General features: G+C 45.1%; 2 protein-coding genes and 1 non-coding gene across 3 annotated transcripts; 1 reads left to right on the top strand and 2 right to left on the bottom strand.

Annotated features, from left to right (window-relative positions):
- Positions 1-2,035: 2,035 nt before the first annotated feature.
- On the bottom strand, positions 2,036-2,107 carry trnah-gug. The gene has a single exon. It is a non-coding gene; the product is annotated as a tRNA-His (tRNA).
- Positions 2,108-5,301: 3,194 nt separating this feature from the next.
- Positions 5,302-9,769, bottom strand: LOC112236518 (protein dpy-30 homolog). The gene is given in 5 exon segments (XM_024405112.2): positions 5,302-5,620; positions 6,445-6,466; positions 6,469-6,586; positions 7,887-7,927; positions 9,663-9,769. Coding segments are annotated over 5 exon segments (264 nt in total). The 5' UTR covers positions 9,673-9,769; the 3' UTR covers positions 5,302-5,547.
- Positions 9,770-10,728: 959 nt separating this feature from the next.
- On the top strand, positions 10,729-26,520 carry LOC121838828 (spastin-like). The gene is made up of 11 exons (XM_042312590.1): positions 10,729-10,824; positions 11,073-11,156; positions 11,262-11,345; positions 11,936-12,096; positions 12,454-12,590; positions 13,771-13,864; positions 19,560-19,634; positions 19,885-19,956; positions 24,204-24,279; positions 25,089-25,180; positions 26,386-26,520. The coding sequence occupies exons 3-11, from the start codon at positions 11,300-11,302 to the stop codon at positions 26,506-26,508; spliced, it is 876 nt and encodes a 291-aa protein (XP_042168524.1). The 5' UTR covers positions 10,729-10,824; positions 11,073-11,156; positions 11,262-11,299; the 3' UTR covers positions 26,509-26,520.
- Positions 26,521-26,887: the final 367 nt, after the last annotated feature.

Genomic DNA, 26,887 nt, shown 5'->3' with positions numbered 1-26,887 from the left:
CAACATATAAAGTGTTGGTTTCATGAGCTGAAATAAAGGATCTCAAATGTTCCATATGCACAAAAGCTTATTTAGCTCAAATTGTGCACATGTTTGTTGACATCCATGTTAGTGAGCATTTCTCCTTTGCCAAGATAATCAATCCACCTGACAGGTGTGGCATATCAAGAAGTTGATTAAATAACATGATCATTTCACAGGTGCACCTTGCGCTGGGGGTGATAAAAGACCACTAAAGTGTGCAGTTATGTCAGTGCCACAGATGTCTCCAGTTGAGGGAGCGTGTAATTGACATGCTGACTGCAGGATTGTCCACCAGAGCTGTTGCCAGAGAATGTAATGTTAATTTCTCTACCATAAGCCGCTGATTTTAGAGAATTTGGCTGTATGTCCAACCGCAGACCACATGTAACCACGCCAGCCAGCATCTGAGACCATGAAAGCTGATGAAACTGAGTAGTATTTCTGTGCTCCTTTACCAGTCATGTGAAATCCATAGATTAGGACATAAATTTATTTATTTCAATTGACTGATTTCCGTATATGAAGTGTAACTCTGTAAAATAATTTACAGGACACCAGCCCAGAGAGACTAGTCTGCAGCTAGGTAGGCTTGCTATAGTAACCCTGCTAACTAGGTACTACCCCTCACAACAGCCCCTGAAAGACAGGTCAGCTAGCTAGCTTGGTTAGCTAACCCTGATAGCAACTTCACTGGAAAACAACCCAAACATTACCTAGACCAGTCTGCTCGCTAGCTAGGTTAGCTAACCCAGCTAGCAACCCCTGGACAACAACCCAAACATTACCTAGACCAGTCTGCTCGCTAGCTAGGTTAGATAACCCTGCTAACCCAGCCCCAAACATTAGCAACCCCCTGGACAACAACCCAAACATTACAGAGACCAGTCTGCTCGCTAGCTAGGTTAGATAACCCTGCTAGCAACCCCTAGCAACCCCTGGACAACAGCCCAAACATTACAGAGACCAGTCTTGGTTTAGCTAACCCAGCTAGCAACCCCTGGACAACAACCCAAACATTACAGAGACCAGTCTTGGTTAGCTAACCCAGCTAGCAACCCCCCTGGACAACAGCCCAAACATTACAGAGACCAGTCTGCTAGCTAGCTAGGTTAGATAACCCTGCTAGCAACTTCCCTGGTCTCTGGCCCATTCCCCCGGTTCGGTTCTATACCTGAGGCGGCGTACCAACTGCCAGCGTGACTTGCTTCTCTGCACACTGTTCGGTTGGACATCTTAACTCCGGAGCTGCCAATCTTGGTAAACTGGAACCTTGTCAGGTAGAAAAGTAAAAACTCCGGGAGTGGGGGGGAGGGATAGAGGAAAAACAACTGGCCAGATAGAAACCACCAACAAAAACAAAACGTCGACTAAGACAAAGAAGGAATGCAAAAAAAAAAAATAGGAAGTTAGCCAGCCAGCTAACGTTAGATAAAAAAAATGCTGAGAAGAGTGCTTCTATTTGATAGTTAGCCAGCAGACTACTTTAAAATACAATACTTTTAAACGATAATTACGGATGAACAAAATCTCAATGCAGTGTTGTCAGTTGGTTGTCATAAATAACACCCTTTGACTTGACTAAAACCGGTATGACATAAATCGATAGCTAGTAGCTCACTGTGCATCAGATTCTTTTAACGCCTGCTGCTTTCGTTAGATCCGACTCCAAGTAAATAACAACCAGCCATTGGCCGGAACCAAATTTTACTTCACACGGATTGGTTGCTTCTTGATGGCAGGTAATAAGGCGGTGTTAAACGTTTACTAAAAATGACGTAAGGCTGCGTGGATTGGCTGCTCGAAGAGCATGTGAAACGATTCGTTAAAAAAACATGTGTTAGGCGTGGCTATGACCCAGCTGTAGAAAGAGTCGGTTCACCGGCATAACAAATATGATATATTTCTTAATTTCTTCCCATGAAATATTTAAATAGATATCGTAACAAAGAATAGTTATTACGTTTTAAAGCTATTCAAAAAGAGCCCTTTGCCGTGATATTGTCTACCGCAATGCCGTGACCCGGATTCGAACCGGGGTTGCTGCGGCCACAACGCAGAGTACTAACCACTATACGATCACGGCGAGCTACCAGGACTTATATGTACATGGGATATATCCCCTCCCATAGAACGCTCATTCACCGCATTTCGTTGGAAGTGTTGCTTATCCTGTAATTCTCATTTAATTGAAATCATGGTACAAAGCTGATTTTTCTCAATGCAAACTGCATTTTCGGGACTTCTTTGGGACACCATGGCCCGGTTCCCCGTTTGAGTGGAGATTTCAGTTAAGGACCAACGGATTGATCTAAAATGTACAAACTCTGCCCACCACTGGGCCATGCAAAACGAACTCGCCCATTGTTGTATATAAATAGGCGGATTCGATTTTGCTGTGCAGCGGGCACCGGACATCTGCTCGTTTCATCATCGGGCATCTGTGCCACTCCGTAATTTGGTCAACAAGGCCAGAAACATAAAATAAAGGTTTTAATTGTCTAACTCGTCTTCATTCGGAAAGGCAGATAAAGCCCAAAAGTAATCACTTTTACATGTGAAAACAAAGAGGGCTACTCATTACTCCACATGCCCTTTAAATCACTTTGTTTTAAGCCGATTTCGCAGTGGGCTTTGAATCAATAGGAATAAATCATCAATAAATCAGGATGTTGCCTTGTAGACTGTTTCATATATAAGGCTCCCTGCAGACAGCCGACTAGGCAGCGCCCTGATTTATCAGTCTCTGAGGCTGCTATTGAATCTGATAAGCCTGCCAGGAATAGAGCCCACCCAGTCTTGATCATATACATAATGCACTGACTACTAATCTGCCTGCCAGGAGCTTTACCTATGAAATAGCCTACAAGGTAGAATCCTGTTTTATCAGTCTCTGAGGCTGCTATTGAATCTGATAAGCCTGCCAGGAATAGAGCCCACCCAGTCTTGATCATATACATAATGCACTGACTACTAATCTGCCTGCCAGGAGCTTTACCTATGAAATAGCCTACAAGGTAGAATCCTGATTTATCAGCCACTGAGACTGCTATTGAATTTAATCAGACTGTCAGGCATGGAGCTCACCCACTGTAAATATAAATATTATCCATAAAACATGAAGTGTCCCTTACAATTATACACATATCAGTTATGCATGCTAACAACTAGCATATATAACTAGCTCGCTAACTAACAAGACTACCTGGCTAGCTAGCTCACTCACAAGACTAGCTGCTTGCATGCGATTGGCTTTGGTCTTGGGGGTGGCATGCAGCCTGGGAGGCTTAGTCGCCTGTCAGGCATTGTTTAGGGCTCAGATGCCCCAATCTCTTAGCTCACGGCAAGGAACATTTAGCCTGCTAACACTCTAATTTGTAAACTGATAATGAGCACCAAACACAAATGAAAGCATAATGTTAGCATGACATGTCTAGTGTAGCAATCAATTAAAACACGTCCTGATCCACAGTGGGCTCTGCCGGCTCAACCATACTGTCAACCTATCATAAATTATTATATTCCTATTTATAGAGTTAATCTCGAAAAAAAAAAATAATTGTAATGTCATGATCATGAGAAAATTATCTCGTGACCTTGACAAAACAACTTTTGTTAAGTCGTGATCATGAGATAAATAGTGATCTAGACATGAGGGAATTATTTTTGTATCTCCATGTCCTCTGTGGGCTTCTGTAGTATTAGCATACATCTCTTCTATAAAACAGCCTATCACCGGCCCAGATTCACATGTAACGGATGTGAAACGGCTAGCTAGTTAGCGGTGGTGCGCGCTAAATAGCGTTTCAATCGGTGAGGTCACTTGCTCTGAGGCCTTGAACTAGTGGTTCCCCTTGCTCTGCAAGGGCTGCAGTTTTTGTGGAGCAGTGGGTAAAGATGCTTCGTGGGTGACTAATGTTGATGCAGAGGGTCCCTGGTTCGCGCCCGGGTATGGGGGTTATAAAGCTATACTGTTACACACACCAAGGCAAAAAAAGGGTGACCAATGCGCAATAAAGGCGGGATCTGCATTGAATAGTAATGTAGAGTGGGGATTAATTTCCTGAATCTGAATTGTTCATGTTTATTAACCCGCTAATCTGTGCTGTTCCAGATTGCGGAAAATTTAAAATGCGCCAACCTGAACGCACATGATTCCAATTTAAAGTAATTCACACTTTTAAATATTATGAATCGTTAAAAAAAAAATCTACACATCAGCCATCATGGCCTTTTAGTGTATGTCTGTGTGCTGGATGTGAACCAGCGTGAGGATAGAGCAAGCGATATTTCAGCAGCAGGTATATAATAACGACTAACTAGATAACCAATTAAAAACTTAATTTATAGCAGTTCTCGCTAGGTAACTATAGCTAACTAAGCATTCATGTTGACCCCTTTCCGCCGGCACAGTAGATAGCCTAAATAAATATGTACCGTTGGAAAGCTGGGCTTCCCCTCAGTTAAACCGTAGCCATGTATATTCGATAAGGTTAAAAAATATAAGAATAGCCTAATGGACAAATAATTTGCTGTGCATAGATCTCCCCTGGAACATGTATATTAGAGCATAGTATATACTGTATGTGAACATGTCTAGTTAGATACAGTTCCTGGCTCTAAAGTAGCTGACCTTATCCGTTTGATCCCCTGATTCATTGAATGAGGGAATAATATGGTTGTAATATTTTATATCAAGGGTGGCAACCATACTCCAGGATAGCTACTGGGTGTGCAGGCTTTTGTTCAAGCCCTGCTCTAATCACATTGTAGCCTAAACATCAGCTGCTCAACAGGACCTTGGGCAGATATGGGTGTTTCAGGGTTGGATCAAAAGCCAAGCCTTCACAAAACAGGAGCTCTCCAGATGGAGGGTTGACCACATGTTGACAAGGGCACAACGACAGGAGATGGTAGGCCTACATGGGAATCAGACACAGCAGCCTTCAAATGTCAATAATGCTTACTTTTCCAGGCTATAATGGAAATGTGGTTAAAAGTAATTTGAGAAGTAATGAAAAATGTGTATGAACCCTTAACAGTGAATAATCAGAGGTTTCTATATAGCATAATGTCATTTGTGAATTTCAGTGAACAGATTGGGAAACGACAGCTCCTGAACTTATTTCAACCCAAGTCAAGCACTGCTTACGAGCAATGATTTAGCTGATCGTTACTTTACACGATTTAAGTTTTTCTTACCATGACTGTGATATTTGGTTCTCTTATGAATGCAGAATGTTCTGAATCAGAATATATCTCAGAATATCAGACATTTGATATGAGTCATGGGTGTTTAATGGGAATATGTGGGGAAGTAACACTAACACGTACAGTCAATTACAGAAACAAAAAAAGTGTTTGTTCAACAAACATGTATGATAGAAAATAATAAGAAATCAGTATACTCCAGCCGGTACATACAGTATAGGAAAAAGAAAAAAACACTTTACAATCCAGATGCTAAATGAAAACACACAGCTTGTCTCTGATGATAAGTCGACCAGTGTAGTTTCTTCAGAGGTGTTAGATGCGGTCCTCATATTGAAACTGGTTCTGGTGGAGATGTGCAGCTAGAAATTCAATGGGATTATGAGGCCTAGAAGAGGAGAAGAGCTAGGATTAATACAAAAATCAGTCATCAAATAAAACGTAAATAACACAATACAAAATCTTTATTGGTCCATTATACAGAAACTGAAATGTGTTGTTTTATTTGGCACAGTGTTCAACAAAAACAACGCGGGCATTATTCAGTGTGCGGGTATCTATTCTTCATTTCAGTGCCCAGCCTGACCACACAACACAGGCTGATGTTGTGAGACTGGGGTTATACAGCATAAAAGACAGGAAAGGACATGTAGCCCATCCAATCTACCTCATCCCCATACTGTATTTATTTATCTATCCATCTTGCTCGTTTGCACCCCAGTATCTCTACTTGTACATTTATCTTCTGTACATCCTACCATTCCAGTGTTTAATTGCTATATTGTAATTACTTCGCCACCATGGCCTATTTATTTCTGTATATAGATTTTTCTACTGTATTATTGATTGTATGTTTGTTTATTCCATGTGTAACTCTGTTGTTGTACGTGTCAAACTGCTTTGCTTTATCTTGGCCAGGTCTCAGTTGTAAATGAGAACTTGTTCTCAACTAGCCTACCTGGTTAAATAAAGGTGATCTGGCCTACCTGGTTAAATAAAAGGTGAAATAAATAAAATAAATTGGTGCCTGGTTCGTCTATTTTTCTTCCTAGGTTCCTGCCTTCTAGGGACTTTTCCCCCTAGCCATTGTGCTTCTGCCTCCGCATTGCTGGCTCTTTCAGGTTTTAGGCTGGGTATCTGTAAAGCACTTTGACGTAAAAAAAAAAAAGGGGAAAAAAAGGACTTTATAAAATGTGATTTATTTAAGCCCACCGTTCTTTGGCTAACACAGAGAGCCCTGTAGAAGGACTGGCACAACAGTCTGGTCCAGATATGCCCGTGTTGGGAGAGACTGAAGATCCACTTTCTGTTTAGACGACTTCTCCGTGTTGGACCTCTCGGTATCCTCCATCTTCTGGAGGGAGGAGTAATGTAAAAGCATGTCAGCCTGTATTTCCCTAGCTTCACAAGTTCACCGTCATGTAATGCAGACAGTATACAGTAAGATCGATGTCTATAACATGTGTTAATAGTTCCATTGCTTCACAAGTTCACCATCATGTAATGCAGACAGTATACAGTAAGATCGATGTCTATAACATGTGTTAATAGTTCCCTAGCTTCACCATCATGTAATGCAGACAGTATACAGTAAGATCGATGTCTATAACATGTGTTAATAGATCCCTAGCTTCACCATCATGCAGACAGTAGTTATTATTGAACAGTAACATCGGTCTATAACATGGGCTAATATTTTCCTAACCTCAGCTCAAGGCTTCATTCACTTTGAGGGGAAACACTGTAGCAGAGGCTAATATTTCCCTAAAACAGTCTCACACACACACACACCAGCATCTGGGCTTACAGGAGACGTTAAATATGGCGATCCGCCTTTAAACCCAAGAAGCATCCATTCAACTTACAATTCACCAGCTTTTCAGGTTTAATCATGTCAAAATATGTTCAAAGAATGGAGGTTCGCTGAGCAACTATCGTCATTACTGTCAGTATGTACATCCAAAACAGGTTTAAATAAAAGTTACAAGGCAACTGGAAAATTGTCTTGTCTGGAAAAAAGTATTGTATTGTATTTGACCATCCGTCAAATCCACCTCTTCTGCCTCTCTTGCAATATTAGTAATGTAATTACAATACACTGAATAAATCCCATCTAGAAATATACAATCACTGTAAACATGTATCCTAGTGTCTACTGAATAAATCCTACGTAAAATGTGTCAACTAAATCTACTTACATAAAATATTATTACATTTAGCTCCGCTGAAACAGATTGTTGTGACGTAAAAACACTGTTGTTGTAGGTGATAAAACTCAATGACCTTTCCTGCTGCTGGATCAGCCGACCTGTAGGTGGCAGTAATGAGTCATTTTTATTGAGGTGCAGAAGAGGTGGATTTGGACACCAGCACACTTGGTCAAAAATAATACTTTGAATTTTTCCAGACAAGGTATTTTTCCTCGGGCCCATGTAACTTTTTTTATTGAAACCTTTTGTGGAAGTACACACCGGCCGTAACGTTAGTTGTTCAGCGAAACTACATTCTTTGGTACCAACATGTATTTTGACATTTATTAAGCTTGAAAATCTGTTGAATTGCAAGTTGAATGGCTGATTCGTGGGTTTAAAGGAGAATGTTCCATGTCTCCTGTAAGCCCAGACTCTGATTCAACACACAGTACAGTGACTTACAGCTGTATGGCTCTCCCTGCTCTGGTCCATGCCTGTGTGATCTGAATGTCAACAAAACACAATGTGAGTAAAAAGGCAAAGGTGTTGATCAGGTATCAAAGTCAGTGACATAGCTATTCTATTTCTACGATAGCATTGGTCTCCGTTCTGATCTACGATGTTAAAGCAACCAACCATCTGCAGCAAACAGATGGAGTCGATTCTAGTAGCTAGTCTCTGTCAACTGTACATGACGACGGGGTTGGGGAAGCCACCGAACATGACGACGGCGGCGGGGTTGGGGAAGCTGAACATGACGACGGCAGCGGGGTTGGGGAAGCTGAACATGGCGACGGCAGCAGGGTTGGGGAAGCTGAACATGACGACGGCAGCGGGGTTGGAGAAGCTGAACATGATTGGCGGCAGCGGGGTTGGGGAAGCTGAACATGATTGGCGGCAGGGTTGGGGAAGCTGAACATGGCGGCAGGGTTGGGGAAGCCACTGAACATGGTGACGGCGGGGAATGAAATTACTTCACACTGGAGGAAGTTAAGCTACACTAAAGCAATCCTTAATAAAAATATAGTTTACTGAACTAAAGTTACCTCAGGAAAAAAAACAGAAATATTTACTACACAACAGAGGATAACATTTTTTTTAAAGAATAACAAAAATGGAACTACTAAAAAGCACTACTAAAGCAAATCTAAAAAAAAGGTGTGTTTTAAGATCTCTTCTAAATATGTCCAGTTTCAGCCCCCCAGGTTCTCTGGCAGGCCGTTCCAGAGGCTGGGGGCATAATAACTAAAGGCTGTCTCTCTATGCCTCATGGTCCTGGGCTTCAGGATAGTTAAAAGGCCAGAGGATCTGAGGGACCTACTGGGTACATATCAGACATGCTTTATGTTAGGTATTGAGCTGCACAATGGTGGATTGATTTAAAAACCAATAGTGGAATCCTAAAATGAATTCTAACACTCTCAGGCAGCCAGTGCAGAGACCTTAACACCGGTGTAATGTGTCCTCTCCATCTGGTCTTGGTCAGTACCCGTGCTGCAGCATACTGTATGTTTTGCAGTTGACCAATGGCTTTCTTGGTTAGACCAGACAGGAGAGCATTACAGAAGTCAAGCCTGCTTGTAATTAAAGCGATGAGTCTCTCTGTATCAGCCTGAGAGGGAAACGGCTGCACCTTGGCGATGTTCCTCAGGTGGTAAAAAGCTATTTTGGTCACATTCCTAATATGAAAGTCAAAATTCCAGCAACTTTACACAGTCATTGAAGACGAGTGGGACAACAGTCCACAATCAACAGATTCATCAACTCTATACAAACGAGGTGATGTGTTGCGCTGCATGAGGCAAATGGTGGTCACACCAGATACTGACTGGTTCTGATCCAAGACCCTACTTTTTTGTCCTTATTTTTTTTCTTCTAAGGTATCTGACCAACAGATATTCGAATCTGTATTCCCTTCCATGTTGAAAGCCATATATTCATGCCCAATTTATTTACATTGACCGATTTCCTGATATGAACTGTAACACAGTCAAATCTTCGAAATGATTTAGCTTATATTTTCTTTCTATATACATGTAACGTTAAATTGTTAATTTACTCCCCAACAATGGACAAGTCACCAACTACGAGCTAGCTAATGTTAGCTCGCTAGCTACTCGACGTGGTCTCTAATCTACGGTTTCCAAAAACGCTTATAAATCTGAAACTGGCTGCAAAATAAATATTTTCTACGTGATCTTAGGCGTTAGATGTTCGTATAATCGTATTTTTGGTTACCTTCTGCCATGGTTTATGTTGGTTTCCTAAATTGATGTCGCCGCCGAAACAACTACAGCAGTGGAGAGATAACTGAGCAGGCGTCAGAAAATAAGGCGCTCTGATTGGCTATCCAAAACCCGGAAATGCGACTTTTAAAGGGATAGTACTGACATTTCTGAACGCAGAGCCACAGATGATCTATGATGTATGACCAGATGCTCAAGTGACCGTTCAAACAATGAAAATAAATGTCTTCAGAAATGGAAGGCAGTCGGGAGGACGCAAGATCAGGTGGGCCCATTCAAGCCAATGAGAGGGCAGATATGCGCTTGAACAACTCCGATATAAAGTGTTTTTTTCCCCTCAAAGTTGGCGGGATGTCACTTGTCCTACTTATATATCAGTACACTGGTAAGAACCTAAACATTACGACACGTTTATTCGATTAAATAAGACACAAGTAACAAATAAACCATTCAATTGTGTTTAATTAACCAAACGCGACACTCATTGACCTGCATACAAAACTCGCCGCTTGTTGAGCGGGGAAAAAAGTGAATCTGGAGATGACAGATTTTGTGTCCAGTTATCCCACTCGCTTCGCATCTTCTCCTGTTATTTCTAAAATTAAAAAAACGAATATTACATTACTTTTGGTATGCCACGGTAAACTTCCACCCTATTTATCTACTGTCAGTGCGTATCGATTTACGTGACCGTATTACATTATATTTGTGTCTATACACTTATTACCGTATTTAGGATCTTGTTTAAATGTTCGACAAGTGCCGCAATTCCACGCATGCGTGACGCCAACTTCCTGTTTCAACAAAACACCGATGTCTTGGAACTGTGGGGACTGGGTCTCTGCATTGGTTTTGATATTATTGTAAAAATAGACACGTTTACGATCATCTGTCGGATATGAAAATGGTTAGAGATACAATAATACATTGCTGAGTTCGCTGACGCCCTTTTCTGGTGTTTAGATCTCTGTTTACTCCTGTATTTGAGATTCTGATGTAGCTAGCGACTGTAACTAGTTGTACATTATTTCACTACCATGTCGGCCAAAGTTAGGGCGGGGACAGCAACGACAACGGAGAAATCATTAGAAACTACCATAAACGAGCATTTGAATACATATCCGTGGCACTAAAGATCGATGAAGATGACAAAGGTTGAATGCATCTCCTTACCTTAAAATATATATATATATATATATATATATATATTGTATATGTTTATCATACATTAGTAGCTTCGATGAAACCAAGAGAGTTTGACAATGTCAAAACTCTTGGTTGCATCGAAGCCAATCGTACATGTTGTGTGACTATGCAATGGCTCACTGGGAGTGTCTGTCTGTCTGTCTGTCTGTCTGTCTACTCTCTCTCTGTGACTGAGCCTGTGGGTTTGTTATGGCAGGTGTCAAGGAGGAGGCAGTACAGTGGTATCAGAAAGGCATTGCAGAGCTTCAAAGGGGGATTGCTATTGAAGTCACAGGACAAGGTAAGCTAATTCCTACCTCATTATCTTTCAAGTTAATATGAGGTTGTTTTGTGTTGTGGCCGTTGGCCAGTGACCACGTTTCGCTGTCTTTCACTTTCACTTTAGGAGAACATTGTGATCGTTCGAAGAGGCTTCAAACTAAGATGATCAACAATCTCACCATGGCAAAGGACCGACTCGCTCTTCTAGGTCAGCTCTCTGACGATGTTGAGAACGTTGTTTTAGATTGTATCACATCATGATGACTTCCCATTCTGGTAATATATGAGGCATGCTGCAGTCTTCATGATGACTTCCCATTCTGGTAATATATGAGGCATGCTGCAGTCTTCATGATGACTTCCCATTCTGGTAATATATGAGGCATGCTGCAGTCTTCTCTCATAACACTTTGAAGTGATGCCACACTTAGATTTTGAGCTACACAGATTTGTGTTGTAAATAAATCCCTGACTAAGATCAGTACTTCTCACTCAAAAAGGTTTAAAAGAGATTGACATTTCAATTGTTATATTAGCAGCTATGTGTTTTAGCAATTTGCAAATAGTTATATTACTAATGTTTTTGTTTTTTAAAATTTAACCTTGTAGGGTCTCTCTCTGTCCATCCTCTCTCTCACCCTCTGTCTCTCTCTGTCCTTTCTCTCTCAACCTCTCTCTCTCCGTCTTCTCTCTCTCACCATCCTCTCTCTCCGTCCTCTCTCTCTCATCCTCTCTCCGTCCTCTCTCTCTCACCCTCTGTCTCTCTGTCTCTCTGTCTCTCTCTGTCTCTCGCCACAGAAGGTACATCGGCGTCTAAAACGAGCCACAGCCCTCAGAGTCCACCAGGCCATCTCCCTACCCCTCCAGTGAGGCCTACTGGTCCAAAGAACAAGCCAGGACCAGGACCAGGTCACAGTAAGCCAGCAAGCACTGGCTCAAGCAGGACCAACAATATCAAGGTATCCCTGGTACAGGTCCTGTCCCTGGTCCCATTAAAGTACAGGCCTTGTCCTGTCTCTGTCCCTGGTCCCATTAAAATACAGGCCTTGTCCTGTCTCTGTCCCATTAAAGTACAGGCCTTGTCCTGTCTCTGGTCCCATTAAAATACAGGCCTTGTTCTATCCCCGTCCCTATCCTCTAGTCCCATAAATTATTTAGTCCTAGTTTTATAACCTCCCCGCTAACAGTTTACGGAAAACAACATTTCTGAGTCATAATTTGTCTTAAATACTGTTTCAAATGGGACGTTGTTGCTCATAGTGTATCTTGTTTGTTTTATGTGTATTTTTATACACTTACGGAGTGTTCTCTCTAAGGTTGTCCCTCGGGCTGCAGGGAGAGGACAGAATGGTAGACCAGCAGCATCGAAGGAACCACAGAAGAGGGATATGAAGAACTTCAAGAATGTGGACAGCAAGTTGGCCAGCTTCATACTGAATGAAATCGTAGACGGGTAGGATAGATGAGCAATCTGTGTAGCCCGGTCCCCGGAGCTATCTGTGTAGCCCGGTCCCCGGAGCTATCTGTGTAGCCCGGTCCCCGGAGCTATCTGTGTAGCCCGGTCCCCGGAGCTATCTGTGTAGCCCGGTCCCCGGAGCTATCCGTGTAGCCCGGTCCCCGGAGCTATCCGTGTAGCCCGGTCCCCGGAGCTATCCGTGTAGCCCGGTCCCCGGAGCTATCCGTGTAGCCCGGTCCCCGGAGCTATCCGTGTAGCCCGGTCCCCGGAGCTATCCGTGTAGCCCGGTCCCCGGAGCTATCCGTGTAGCCCGGTCCCCGGAGCTATCCGTGCAGCCCGGTCCCCGGAGCTATCCGCGCAGCCCGGTCCCCGGAGCTATTTGCGTAGCCATGTCCCCGGAGCGATCCGCGTAGCCCGGTCCCCGGAGCGATCCGCGTAGCCCGGTCCCCGGAGCGATCCGCGTAGCCCGGTCCCCCGGAGCGATCCGCGTAGCCATGTCCCCGGAGCTATCCGCGTAGCCCGGTCCCCGGAGCGATCCGCGTAGCCATGTCCCCGGAGCGATCCGCGTAGCCATGTCCCCGGAGCGATCCGCGTAGCCATGTCCCCGGAGCGATCCGCGTAGCCCGGTCCCGGAGCGATCCGCGTAGCCATGTCCCCGGAGCGGTCCGCGTAGCCCGGTCCCCGGAGCGGTCCGCGTAGCCCGGTCCCCGGAGCGATCCGCGTAGCCATGTCCCCGGAGCGATCCGCGTAGCCATGTCCCCGGAGCGATCCGCGTAGCCCGGTCCCCGGAGCGATCCGCGTAGCCCGGTCCCCGGAGCGATCCGCGTAGCCCGGTCCCCGGAGCGATCTGTGTAGTCTTTTGGTCATTTTCTGGGGAGTTGGCTATACAGAACTAACAGACATGTGACTAGGCTATGACGGAGAAGACCCTCAGCACATCAAATGGAGGGATTCTAGAGACGATGATAGTGGATAGCGCAGTGGACTACAGTCAGGATCAAATTACACGTTGAACATCTTGGGGACGCCCTGACGTCAAACTCTTCGACCTTTGAGGCGGCACACACTGATACTTTTGTTAAGGCGGGTTTCTAGCTCTCCTGTATTTACAACCCATGACTGTAATTGAGACTGCTTGGGGTTCTGGAGTCATTTAAACATTGTGTGTGTATTTCAGTGGGTCGTCAGTGAGCTTTGAAGACATAGCGGGTCAGGAGCTGGCTAAACAAGCTCTTCAGGAGATAGTTATCCTGCCTGCACTCAGACCTGAGGTGAACATGTTTGCTTTCTACTCTGTGTTATGAGCTGCTGTCTGTCAGTTATGCCTGATTCTCATTCGAGGGTCAAACCTACCCAAGCTGAGCTGCTTCGGTCTGGTCTGTTTACACATCCAGCATATTTGCTTGAAAGGACAATTTGAAATGAAAATACCCGAGCAGGGCACAGTACAGTTGAGGTCGGCACTATTGTGGGAATCAGGCTTCACAGTTGTCTTGCTGTCTCTTGTCCAGTCTGTTGTCTCTAGTCAAATCAAATCAAAGTTTATTTGTCACGTGCGCCGAATACAACAGGTGTAGTAGACCTGCTTACTTACAGGCTCTAACCAATGGTGCAATTTTTAAGTAAAAAATGGGTATTAGGTGAACAATAGATAAGTAAGGAAATAAATAACAGTGAATAGTTACAGTAGAGGGGCTGTATACAGTAGAGGGGCTGTATACAGTAGAGGGGCTATATACAGTAGAGGGGCTATATACAGTAGAGGGGCTATATACAGTAGAGGGGCTATATACAGTAGAGGGGCTATATACAGTAGAGGGCTATATACAGTAGAGGGCTATATACAGTAGAGGGCTATATACAGTAGGGGCTATATACAGTAGAGAGGCTATATACAGTAGAGAGGCTATATACAGTAGAGGCTATATACAGTAGAGGGGCTATATACAGTAGAGGGCTATATACAGTAGAGGGGCTATATACAGTAGAGGGGCTATATACAGTAGAGGGGCTATATACAGTAGAGGGGCTATATACAGTAGAGGGCTATATACAGTAGAGAGGCTATATACAGTAGAGGCTATATACAGTAGAGAGGCTATATACAGTAGAGAGGCTATATACAGTAGAGGGCCTATATACAGTAGAGGGCCTATATACAGTAGAGGGGCTATATACAGTAGAGGCTGTATACAGTAGAGGCTGTATACAGTAGAGGCTGTATATACAGTAGAGGGGCTATATACAGTAGAGAGGCTATATACAGTAGAGGCTGTATACAGTAGAGGGGCTATATACAGTAGAGGGGCTATATACAGTAGAGGGGCTATATACAGTAGAGAGGCTATATACAGTAACCAGGTTATATACAGTAGAGGCTATATACAGTAGAGGCTATATACAGTAGAGAGGCTATATACAGTAGAGAGGCTATATACAGTAGAGGGGCTATATACAGTAGAGAGGCTATATACAGTAGAGAGGCTATATACAGTAGAGGCTGTATACAGTAGAGGCTGTATACAGTAGAGGGGCTATATACAGTAGAGGGGCTATATACAGTAGAGAGGCTATATACAGTAGAGAGGCTATATACAGTAGAGAGGCTATATACAGTAGAGAGGCTATATACAGTAGAGAGGCTATATACAGTAGAGGCTATATACAGTAGGGGCCTTATACAGTAGGGCCTTATACAGTAGGGGCTATATACAGTAGAGGGGCTGTATACAGTAGAGAGGTTGTATACAGTAGAGGCTGTATACAGTAGAGGGGCTATATACAGTAGAGGGGCTATATACAGTAGAGGAGCTATATACAGTAGAGAGGCTATATACAGTAGGGGCTATATACAGTAGGGGCTATATACAGTAGGGGCTATATACTAGAGGGCTATATACAGTAGGGGCTATATACAGTAGGGGCTATATACAGTAGGGGCTATATACAGTAGAGGCTATATACAGTAGGGGCTATATACAGTAGGGGCTATATACAGTAGAGAGGCTATATACAGTAGGGGCTATATACAGTAGAGGGGCTATATACAGTAGAGGGCTATATACAGTAGAGGGGCTATATACAGTAGCGGGGCTATATACAGTAGCGGGCTATATACAGTAGAGAGGCTATATACAGTAGAGGGCTATATACAGTAGAGAGGCTGTATACAGTAGAGGCTATATAGAGTAGAGGGGCTATATACAGTAGAGAGGCTATATACAGTAGAGAGGCTATATACAGTAGAGGGGCTATATACAGTAGAGGTTATATACAGTAACCGGGCTATATACAGTAACCGGGCTATATACAGTAACCGGGCTATATACAGTAGAGAGGCTATATACAGTAGAGAGGCTATATACAGTAGAGGGGCTATATACAGTAGAGGCTATAAACAGTAACCAGGCTATATACAGTAGGGAGGCTATATACAGTAACCAGGTTATATACAGTAGAGAGGCTATAAAAGTAGCCAGGCTATATACAGACACCGGTTAGTCAGGCTGATTGAGGTAGTATGTACATGTAGATATGGTTAAAGTGACGATGCATATATGATGAACAGAGAGTAGCAGCAGTGTAAAAGAGGAGTTGGCGGGTGGTGGGTGACAATGCCGATAGTCTGGGCTATTTGAGATAGTATGTAGATAACTGTATAGTTAATGTGACGATGCATATATGATTAACAGAGAGTAGCAGCAGTGTAAAGAGGGGGGTGGGGCAATGCAAATAGTCTGTGTAGCCATTTGATTACCTGTTCAGGAGTCTTATGGCTTGGGGGTAAAAACTGTTGAGAAGCCTTTTTGTCCTAGACTTGGCACTCTGGTATCCCTTGCCATGCAGTAGTAGAGAGAACAGTCTATGACTGGGGTGGCTGGGGTCTTTGACAATTTTTAGGGCCTTCCTCTGACACCGCCTGGTGTAGAAGTCCTGGATGGCAGGCAGCTTCGCCCCAGTGATGTACTGGGCTGTACACACTACCCTCTGTAGTGCCTTGCGGTCGGAGGCCGAGCAATTTCTGAACATTTCTGATGTTGCAGCTGTAGAGCCTTTTGAGGATCTCAGGACCCATGCCAAATCTTTTTAGTCTCCTGAGGGGGAATAGGTTTTGTCGTGCCCTCTTCACGACTGTCTTGGTGTGTTTGGACCATTCTAGTTTGTTGGTGATGTGGACACCAAAGAACTTGAAGCTCTCAACCTGCTCCATAACAGCCCCGTTGATGAGAATGGGGACGTGCTCCTTTTCCTGTAGTCCACGATCATCTCTTTCGTCTTGGTTACATTGAGGGAGAGGTTCTATTGATTGTTATAGATTGTTATTCTGGCACCACCCGGCCAGGTCTCTGACCTCCTCCTTATAAGCTGTCTCGTCCGTGATCAGGCCTACTAGTGTTGTGTCGTCTGTAAACTTAATGATGGTGTTGGAGTCGTACATGGCCTCGCAGTCGTGGGTGAACAAGGAGTACAGGAGGGGACTGAGCACGCACCCCTGAGGGCCCCCGTGTTGAGGACTCAGCATGGCAAATGTGTTGCTACCTACCCATACCACCTGGGGGCGGCCCGTCAGGAAGTCGAGGATCCAGTTGCAGAGGGAGGTGTTTAATCCCAGGTTCCTTAGCTTAGTGATGAGCTTTGAGGGTATTATGGTGTTGAATGCTGAGCTGTAGTCAATGAATAGCATTCTCACATAGGTGTTCCTTTTGTCCAGGTAGGAAAAGGCAGTGTGGAGTGCAATAGAGATTACATCATCTGTGAATCTGTTGGGGCGGTATGCAAATTGGAGTGGGTCTAGGGTTTCTGGGATAATGGTGTTGATGTGAGCCATTACCAGCCTTTCAAAGCACTTCATGGCTATGGACGTGAGTGCCACGGGTCTGTAGTCATTTAGGCAGGTTGCCTTTGTGTTCATGGGAACAGGGACTATGGTGGTCTGCTTGAAACATGTTGGTATTCCACACTCAATCAGGGACATGTTGAAAATGCCAGTGAAGACACCTGCCAGTTGGTCAGCACATGCCCGGAGCACACGTCCTGGTAATCCGTCTGGCCCAGCGGCCTTGAGAATGTTGACATGTTTAAAGGTCTTACTCACATCGGCTACTTAGAGCGTGATCACACGGTCGTCCATGACAGCTGATGCTCTCATGCATGCCTCAGTATTGCTTGCCTCAAAGCAAACATAGAAGTGATTTAGCTCGTCTGGTAGGCTCGGGTCACTGGGCAGCTCGCGGCTGTGCCACATAAGACGAGTGTTGTAGCCGGTGTAGTACGATTCAATCTAGTCCAGTCTATTGTTGTCTCTAGTCCAGTCTATGGAGTCTATGGACTAGAGACAACACTATAGCCTGGACTAGAGACAACACTATAGACTGGACTAGAGACAACACTATAGCCTGGAGGCAAGCAATACTGAGGCATGCATGAGAGCATCAGCTGTCATGGACGACCGTGTGATCACGCTCTAAGTAGCCGGTGGTGTTGTCTCTACTCCAGTGGTGTTGTCTCTACTCCAGTCTATGGTGGTGTTGTCTCCAGTCCAGTCTATAGTGTTGTCTCTAGTCCAGTCTATAGCGTTGTCTCTAGTCCAGTCTATAGTGTTGTCTCTAGTCCAGTCTATAGTGTTGTCTCTAGTCCAGTCTATAGTGTTGTCTCTAGTCCAGTCTATAGTGGTGTTGTCTCTAGTCCAGTCTATAGTGGTGTTGTCTCTAGTCCAGTCTATAGTGGTGTTGTCTCTACTCCAGTCTATAGTGCTGTTGTCTCTACTCCAGTCTATAGTGTTGTCTCTACTCCAGTCTATGGTAGTGTTGTCTCTACTCCAGTCTATAGTGGTGTTGTTGTCTACTCAAGTCTATGGTGGTGTTGTCTCTACTCCAGTCTATGGTGGTGTTGTCTCTACTCCAGTCTATGGTGGTGTTGTCTCTACTCCAGTCTATGGTGGTGTTGTCTCTACTCCAGTCTATGGTGGTGTTGTCTCTACTCCAGTCTATAGTGGTGTTGTCTCTACTCCAGTCTATAGTGGTGTTGTCTCTACTCCAGTCTATAGTGGTGTTGTCTCTACTCCAGTCTATAGTGGTGTTGTCTCTACTCCAGTCTATAGTGGTGTTGTGTCTACTCCAGTCTATAGTGGTGTTGTCTCTACTCCAGTCTATAGTGGTGGTGTCTCTACTCCAGTCTATAGTGGTGTTGTCTCTACTCCAGTCTATAGTGGTGTTGTCTCTACTCCAGTCTATAGTAGTGTTGTCTCTACTCCAGTCTATGGTGGTGTTGTCTCTAGTCCAGTCTATGGTGGTGTTGTCTCTACTCCAGTCTATAGTGGTGTTGTCTCTACTCCAGTCTATGGTGGTGTTGTCTCCAGTACAGTCTATGGTGGTGTTGTCTCTAAGTCCAGTCTATAGTGTTGTCTCTAGTCCAGTCTGTGGTAGTGTTGTCTCTACTCCAGTCTATGGTGGTGTTGTCTCTAGTCCAGTCTATAGTGTGGTCTCTAGTCCAGTCTATGGTGGTGTTGTCTCTACTCCAGTCTATGGTGTTGTCTCTAGTCCAGTCTATGGTGTTGTCTCTAGTCCAGTCTATGGTGGTGTTGTCTCTAGTCCAGTCTATAGTGGTGTTGTCTCTACTCCAGTCTATGGTGGTGTTGTCTCTACTCCAGTCTATGGTAGTGTTGTCTCTACTCCAGTCTATGGTGTTGCCTCTAGTCCAGTCTATGGTGGTGTTGTCTCTACTCCAGTCTATGGTGTTGTCTCTACTCCAGTCAATGGTGGTGTTGTCTCTAGTCCAGTCTATGGTGGTGTTGTCTCTACTCCAGTCTATGGTGTTGTTGTCTCTACTCCAGTCTATGGTGGTGTTGTCTCTAGTCCAGTCTATGGTGGTGTTGTCTCTACTCCAGTCTATGGTAGTGTTGTCTCTAGTCCAGTCTATAGTGTTGCCTCTACTCCAGTCTATGGTGTTGTGTTTGTCCCCCTCTAGCTGTTCACTGGTCTCAGATCCCCGGCACGAGGTCTGCTCCTCTTCGGTCCCCCAGGCAACGGAAAGACCATGCTGGTGAGTCAAACATTTGTGACCATCAAATGACATCACATGGTGTTGACTGCATGTTGAAGACATTATGCCTCTTTCTCATGATAATAAATGTATCTATTGTGTCCCTCTACCCAGGCCAAAGCAGTAGAAATGGAGTCCTCTTTCTCGTGATAATGATTGATCTGTTTTGTCCCTCTACCCAGGCCAAAGCAGTAGAAATGGAGTCCTCTTTCTCATGATAATGATTGATCTGTTTTGTCCCTCTACCCAGGCCAAAGCAGTAGCCATGGAGTCCCATGCCACCTTCTTTAACATCAGTGCTTCCAGTCTGACCTCTAAATGGGTGAGGAGTCTTAAGACTCATTTACTGTGTCCAAAATGGCACCCTATTCTCTGGGTAGTGGACTACTGTTGACCAGGGTGGTGGTCTACTGTTGACCTGGGTAGTGGACTACTGTTGACCAGGGTAGTGGACTACTGTAGACCAGGGTCTATAGAGTAGTGGACCACTGTAGACCAGGGTAGTGGACTACTGTTGACCAGGGTAGTGGACCACTGTTGACCAGGGTCTATAGGGTAGTGGACTACTGTTGACCAGGGTAGTGGACTACTGTTGACCAGGGTAGTGGACTACTGTTGACCGGGGTCTATAGGGTAGTGGACTACTGTAGACCAGGGTCTATAGGGTAGTGGACTACTGTAGACCAGGGTCTATAGGGCAGTGGACTACTGTAGACCAGGGTCTATAGGGTAGTGGACTACTGTTGACCAGGGTCTATAGGGTAGTGGACTACTGTTGACCAGGGTCTATAGGGTAGTGGACTACTGTTGACCAGGGTAGTGGACTACTGTCGACCAGGGTAGTGGACTACTGTCGACCAGGGTAGTGGACTACTGTCGACCAGGGTAGTGGACTACTGTAGACCAGGGTCTATAGGGTAGTGGACTACTGTAGACCAGGGTCTATAGGGTAGTGGACTACTGTTGACCAGGGTCTATAGGGTAGTGGACTACTGTTGACCAGGGTCTATAGGGTAGTGGACTACTGTAGACCAGGGTCTATAGGGTAGTGGACTACTGTTGACCGGGGTCTATAGGGTAGTGGACTACTGTTGACCAGGGTCTATAGGGTAGTGGACTACTGTTGACAAGGGTCTATAGGGTAGTGGACTACTGTAGACCAGGGTAGTGGACTACTGTAGACCAGGGTCTATAGGGTAGTGGACTACTGTTGACCAGGGTAGTGGACTACTGTTGACCAGGGTCTATAGGGTAGTGGACTACTGTTGACCAGGGTAGTGTACTACTGTTGACCAGGGTCTATAGGGTAGTGGACTACTGTTGACCAGGGTCTATAGGGTAGTGGACTACTGTTGACCAGGGTAGTGGACTACTGTTGACCAGGGTAGTGGACTACTGTTGACCGGGGTCTATAGGGTAGTGGACTACTGTTGACCAGGGTAGTGGACTACTGTTGACCGGGGTCTATAGGGTAGTGGACTACTGTAGAACAGGGTAGTGGACTACTGTAGAACAGGGTAGTGGACTACTGTTGACCAGGGTAGTGGACTACTGTTGACCAGGGTCTATAGGGTAGTGCACTACTGTAGACCAGGGTAGTGGACTACTGTTGACCAGGGTAGTGGCCTACTGTTGACCAGGGTAGTGGCCTACTGTTGACCAGGGTAGTGGCCTACTGTTGACCTGGGTAGTGGACTACTGTAGACCAGGGTAGTGGACTACTGTTGACCAGGGTCTATAGGGTAGTGCACTACTGTAGACCAGGGTAGTGGACTACTGTTGACCAGGGTAGTGGACTACTGTTGACCTGGGTAGTGGCCTACTGTTGACCTGGGTAGTGGACTACTGTAGACCAGGGTAGTGGACTAATGTAGACCAGGGTCTATAGGGTAGTGGACTACTGTTAACCAGGGTCTATAGGGTAGTGGACTACTGTAGAACAGGGTAGTGGACTACTGTTGACCTGGGTCTATAGGGTAGTAGACTACTGTAGACCAGGGTCTATAGGGTAGTGGACTACTGTTGACCTGGGTAGTGGACTACTGTAGACCAGGGTAGTGGACTACTGTAGACCAGGGTCTATAGGGTAGTGGACTACTGTTGACCAGGGTCTATAGGGTAGTGGACTACTGTTGACCAGGGTAGTGTACTACTGTTGACCAGGGTCTATAGGGTAGTGGACTACTGTTGACCAGGGTCTATAGGGTAGTGGACTACTGTTGACCAGGGTAGTGGACTACTGTTGACCAGGGTAGTGGACTACTGTTGACCGGGGTCTATAGGGTAGTGGACTACTGTTGACCAGGGTAGTGGACTACTGTTGACCGGGGTCTATAGGGTAGTGGACTACTGTAGAACAGGGTAGTGGACTACTGTAGAACAGGGTAGTGGACTACTGTTGACCAGGGTAGTGGACTACTGTTGACCAGGGTCTATAGGGTTGTGCACTACTGTAGACCAGGGTAGTGGACTACTGTTGACCAGGGTAGTGGACTACTGTTGACCTGGGTAGTGGCCTACTGTTGACCTGGGTAGTGGAATACTGTAGACCAGGGTAGTGGACTAATGTAGACCAGGGTCTATAGGGTAGTGGACTACTGTTAACCAGGGTCTATAGGGTAGTGGACTACTGTAGAACAGGGTAGTGGACTACTGTTGACCTGGGTCTATAGGGTAGTAGACTACTGTAGACCAGGGTCTATAGGGTAGTGGACTACTGTTGACCAGGGTCTATAGGGTAGTGGACTACTGTAGACCAGGGTAGTGGACTACTGTTGACCAGGGTAGTGGACTACTGTTGACCAGGGTCTATAGGGTAGTGCACTACTGTAGACCAGGGTAGTGGACTACTGTTGACCAGGGTAGTGGACTACTGTAGAACAGGGTAGTGGACTACTGTAGAACAGGGTAGTGGACTACTGTTGACCAGGGTAGTGGACTACTGTTGACCAGGGTCTATAGGGTAGTGCACTACTGTAGACCAGGGTAGTGGACTACTGTTGACCAGGGTAGTGGACTACTGTTGACCTGGGTAGTGGCCTACTGTTGACCTGGGTAGTGGACTACTGTAGACCAGGGTAGTGGACTAATGTAGACCAGGGTCTATAGGGTAGTGGACTACTGTTAACCAGGGTCTATAGGGTAGTGGACTACTGTAGAACAGGGTAGTGGACTACTGTTGACCTGGGTCTATAGGGTAGTAGACTACTGTAGACCAGGGTCTATAGGGTAGTGGACTACTGTTGACCAGGGTCTATAGGGTAGTGGACTACTGTAGACCAGGGTCTATAGGGTAGTGGACTACTGTAGACCAGGGTGTATAGGGTAGTGGACTACTGTTGACCAGGGTCTATAGGGTAGTGGACTACTGTAGACCAGGGTAGTGGACTACTGTTGACCAGGGTAGTGGACTACTGTTGACCAGGGTCTATAGGGTAGTGCACTACTGTAGACCAGGGTAGTGGACTACTGTTGACCAGGGTAGTGGACTACTGTAGAACAGGGTAGTGGACTACTGTAGAACAGGGTAGTGGACTACTGTTGACCAGGGTAGTGGACTACTGTTGACCAGGGTCTATAGGGTAGTGCACTACTGTAGACCAGGGTAGTGGACTACTGTTGACCAGGGTAGTGGACTACTGTTGACCTGGGTAGTGGCCTACTGTTGACCTGGGTAGTGGACTACTGTAGACCAGGGTAGTGGACTAATGTAGACCAGGGTCTATAGGGTAGTGGACTACTGTTAACCAGGGTCTATAGGGTAGTGGACTACTGTAGAACAGGGTAGTGGACTACTGTTGACCTGGGTCTATAGGGTAGTAGACTACTGTAGACCAGGGTCTATAGGGTAGTGGACTACTGTTGACCAGGGTCTATAGGGTAGTGGACTACTGTAGACCAGGGTCTATAGGGTAGTGGACTACTGTAGACCAGGGTGTATAGGGTAGTGGACTACTGTTTACCAGGGTCTATAGGGTAGTGGACTACTGTAGACCAGGGTCTATAGGGTAGGGGACTACTGTAGACCAGGGTCTATAGGGTAGTGGACTACTGTTGACCAGGATCTATAGGGTAGTGGACTACTGTTGACCAGGGTCTATAGGGTAGTGGACTACTGTTGACCAGGGTCTATAGGGTAGTGGAACAGGGTAGTCGACTACTGTTGACCAGGGTCTATAGGGTAGTGGACCAGGGTAGTGGACTACTGTTGACCAGGGTCTATAGGGTAGTGGACTACTGTTGACCAGGGTCTATAGGGTAGTGGACTACTGTTGACCAGGGTCTATAGGGTAGTGGACTACTGTTGACCAGGGTCTATAGGGTAGTGGACTACTGTTGACCAGGGTCTATAGGGTAGTGGACTACTGTAGACCAATACTCAGGTAGAAATATGTCCCAACTAGTGGATTAGCTAACTAGTTGATCAGTTTAACTATCAATAAACAGATAAGTCTTTAAACTGCTTATGAACTCTTTTAAAACCACTTTATAAAGTTGACCTTTACCTTCCAGTGTAAAGTGTTCGTAGTTGTACTTGAGTGACCTCTGACCTGTATCTCTCCTTCCCAGGTGGGAGAGGGAGAGAAGCTGGTCAGAGCTCTGTTTGCTGTGGCCAGAGAACTACAACCTGCCATCATCTTCATTGGTTGGTTTAAGTGATTTTACTGTATACTCATTATCTTCCATCAGTGATCTGACGTCCAACATTAATATTTGAACTTGACATTTTCCATTGTATTTTGTTGCTTTTAGTCTGTCCAAAGAAACCAACCGTTCATTACATTTGTTTAATAGTAATAATGAATTGGATTTTTATAGCGACTTTCTACATAGTGAGTTACTCGAAGCGCTTTACATAGTAACGGGTGAATTGGACTAGTTAAAGATGCAGAAATCACTCTGCCATTTCCTGCTAGCTAATATTCCAATAGTTTTGCCTAATTTCAGTTTATGTGACAAAACAAGCAGGTATAGAATCATTGTACCGTAGAAAGCGCTTTTCTATAAGCATAAATATTGTATTTTCAGCTGTTCGTAGCTGGTGTACAAAACCGAAAGTAAAAGACGCAAAAACTAAACATAAGAACGAGAAGCATAGAACTAGCTCACATAGGTCAGATGTACAGCGTCTTAGACTGTCTGTCAATGAGAGTGACAGATCTATAACACACATTTCTATGTGAATTTGGTCAGGTCGTCCAAAAAAAGTGACATTTTACAGCTTTTAATAAAAATGTTTTACCATAGTGCACTACTTTCGACCGGAGCCCCTATGAAGGCCTATTGGACGCTGGTCTAAAGCAGTGCACTACATAGGGAATAGGGCACCATTTGTATGTATCATTTTATATACCACTCAGTACCCACACAGTTGTTTGTTTCTGAGAGACTGAACAGACAGTAGCTGTTGTGGTGACGTTCGCTATGATCCCTGTCTGTTTGCCGTCCTCCCAGATGAGATCGACAGCCTGCTCTGTGAGAGACGGGAAGGAGAACACGATGCCAGTCGGCGTTTAAAGACAGAGTTTCTCATACAGTTTGACGGGGTAAGACCAACGACCATTTTAGTTATGTCACGGTAATGTTACTCCCGTCTGCAATTATCAACGGCAGTCGCAATGTCTATGTTTATTGAGTGTTTCCTGTATGGATTATTAATGAGCTATAAAAGACCTTATGTACACTACATGACCAAAAGTATGTGGACACCTACTCATCGAACATCTCATTCTAAAATCATGGGTATTATGGGTATTAGAGTTGGTCCCCCCTTTGCTGCTATAACAACCTCCACTCTTCTGGGAAGACTTTCCACTAGATGTAGGAACATTGCTGCTATAACAGCCTCCACTCTTCTGGGAAGGCTTTCCACTAGATGTAGGAACATTGCTGCTATAACAGCCTCCACTCTTCTGGGAAGGCTTTCCACTAGATGTTGGAACATTGCTGCTATAACAGCCTCCACTCTTCTGGGAAGGCTTTCCACTAGATGTTGGAACATTGCTGCTATAACAGCCTCCACTCTTCTGGGAAGGCTTTCCACTAGATGTAGGAACATTGCTGCTATAACAGCCTCCACTCGTCTGGGAAGGCTTTCCACTAGATGTAGGAACATTGCTGCTATAACAGCCTCCACTCTTCTGGGAAGACTTTCCACTAGATGTAGGAACATTGCTGCTATAACAGCCTCCACTCTTCTGGGAAGGCTTTCCACTAGATGTTGGAACATTGCTGCTATAACAGCCTCCACTCTTCTGGGAAGGCTTTCCACTAGATGTAGGAACATTGCTGCTATAACAGCCTCCACTCTTCTGGGAAGGCTTTCCACTAGATGTAGGAACATTGCTGCTATAACAGCCTCCACTCTTCTGGGAAGACTTTCCACTAGATGTTGGAACATTGCTGCTATAACAGCCTCCACTCTTCTGGGAAGGCTTTCCACTAGATGTAGGAACATTGCTGTGGGGACTTGCTTCCATTCAGCCATAGGCATTCAGCCATTAGTGAGGCCGTCCACTGATGGTTGTATATATGGTGTCCTTCAACAGTCTCCTGGATGGTTGTATATATGGTATCCTTCAACAGTCACCTGGATGGTTGTATATATGGTATCCTTCAACAGTCACCTGGATGGTTGTATATATGGTGTCCTTCAACAGTCTCCTGGATGGTTGTATATATGGTATCCTTCAACAGTCACCTGGATGGTTGTATATATGGTGTCCTTCAACAGTCTCCTGGATGGTTGCAGGTGCAGTCGGAAGGGGCAGAGAGGGTTCTGGTGATGGGAGCTACAAACAGACCACAGGAGCTGGACGAAGCTGTGCTCAGGTACTGGACACAACACACACAGGAAGCTGTGCTCAGGTACTAGACACAACACACACAGGAAGCTGTGCTCAGGTACTGGATATGATGCACTCACACACAGGAAGCTGTGCTCAGGTACTGGATATGATGCACTCACACACAGGAAGCTGTGCTCAGGTACTGGATATGATGCACTCACACACAGGAAGCTGTGCTCAGGTACTGGACACAACACACACAGGAAGCTGTGCTCAGGTACTGGATATGATGCACTCACACACAGGAAGCTGTGCTCAGGTACTGGACACAACACACACAGGAAGCTGTGCTCAGGTACTGGATATGATGCACTCACACACAGGAAGCTGTGCTCAGGTACTGGATATGATGCACTCACACACAGGAAGCTGTGCTCAGGTACTGGATATGATGCACTCACACAC

This window comes from Oncorhynchus tshawytscha, unplaced genomic scaffold, assembly GCF_018296145.1.
Source record: "Oncorhynchus tshawytscha isolate Ot180627B unplaced genomic scaffold, Otsh_v2.0 Un_contig_12634_pilon_pilon, whole genome shotgun sequence".
NCBI lineage: Eukaryota > Metazoa > Chordata > Actinopteri > Salmoniformes > Salmonidae > Oncorhynchus > Oncorhynchus tshawytscha.
This window is presented reverse-complemented; position numbering and strand designations above follow the sequence as displayed.

Bases quoted from the DNA above. Each gene is read 5' to 3' on its own strand.
- LOC121838828 (XM_042312590.1), top strand. From the start codon at position 11,300: ATGATCAACAATCTCACCATGGCAAAGGACCGACTCGCTCTTCTAG. The intron at 12,591-13,770 runs GTAGGATAGATG...TGTGTATTTCAG, and splicing joins CTGAATGAAATCGTAGACGG to TGGGTCGTCAGTGAGCTTTG. The intron at 24,280-25,088 runs GTTGGTTTAAGT...CCGTCCTCCCAG, and splicing joins ACCTGCCATCATCTTCATTG to ATGAGATCGACAGCCTGCTC.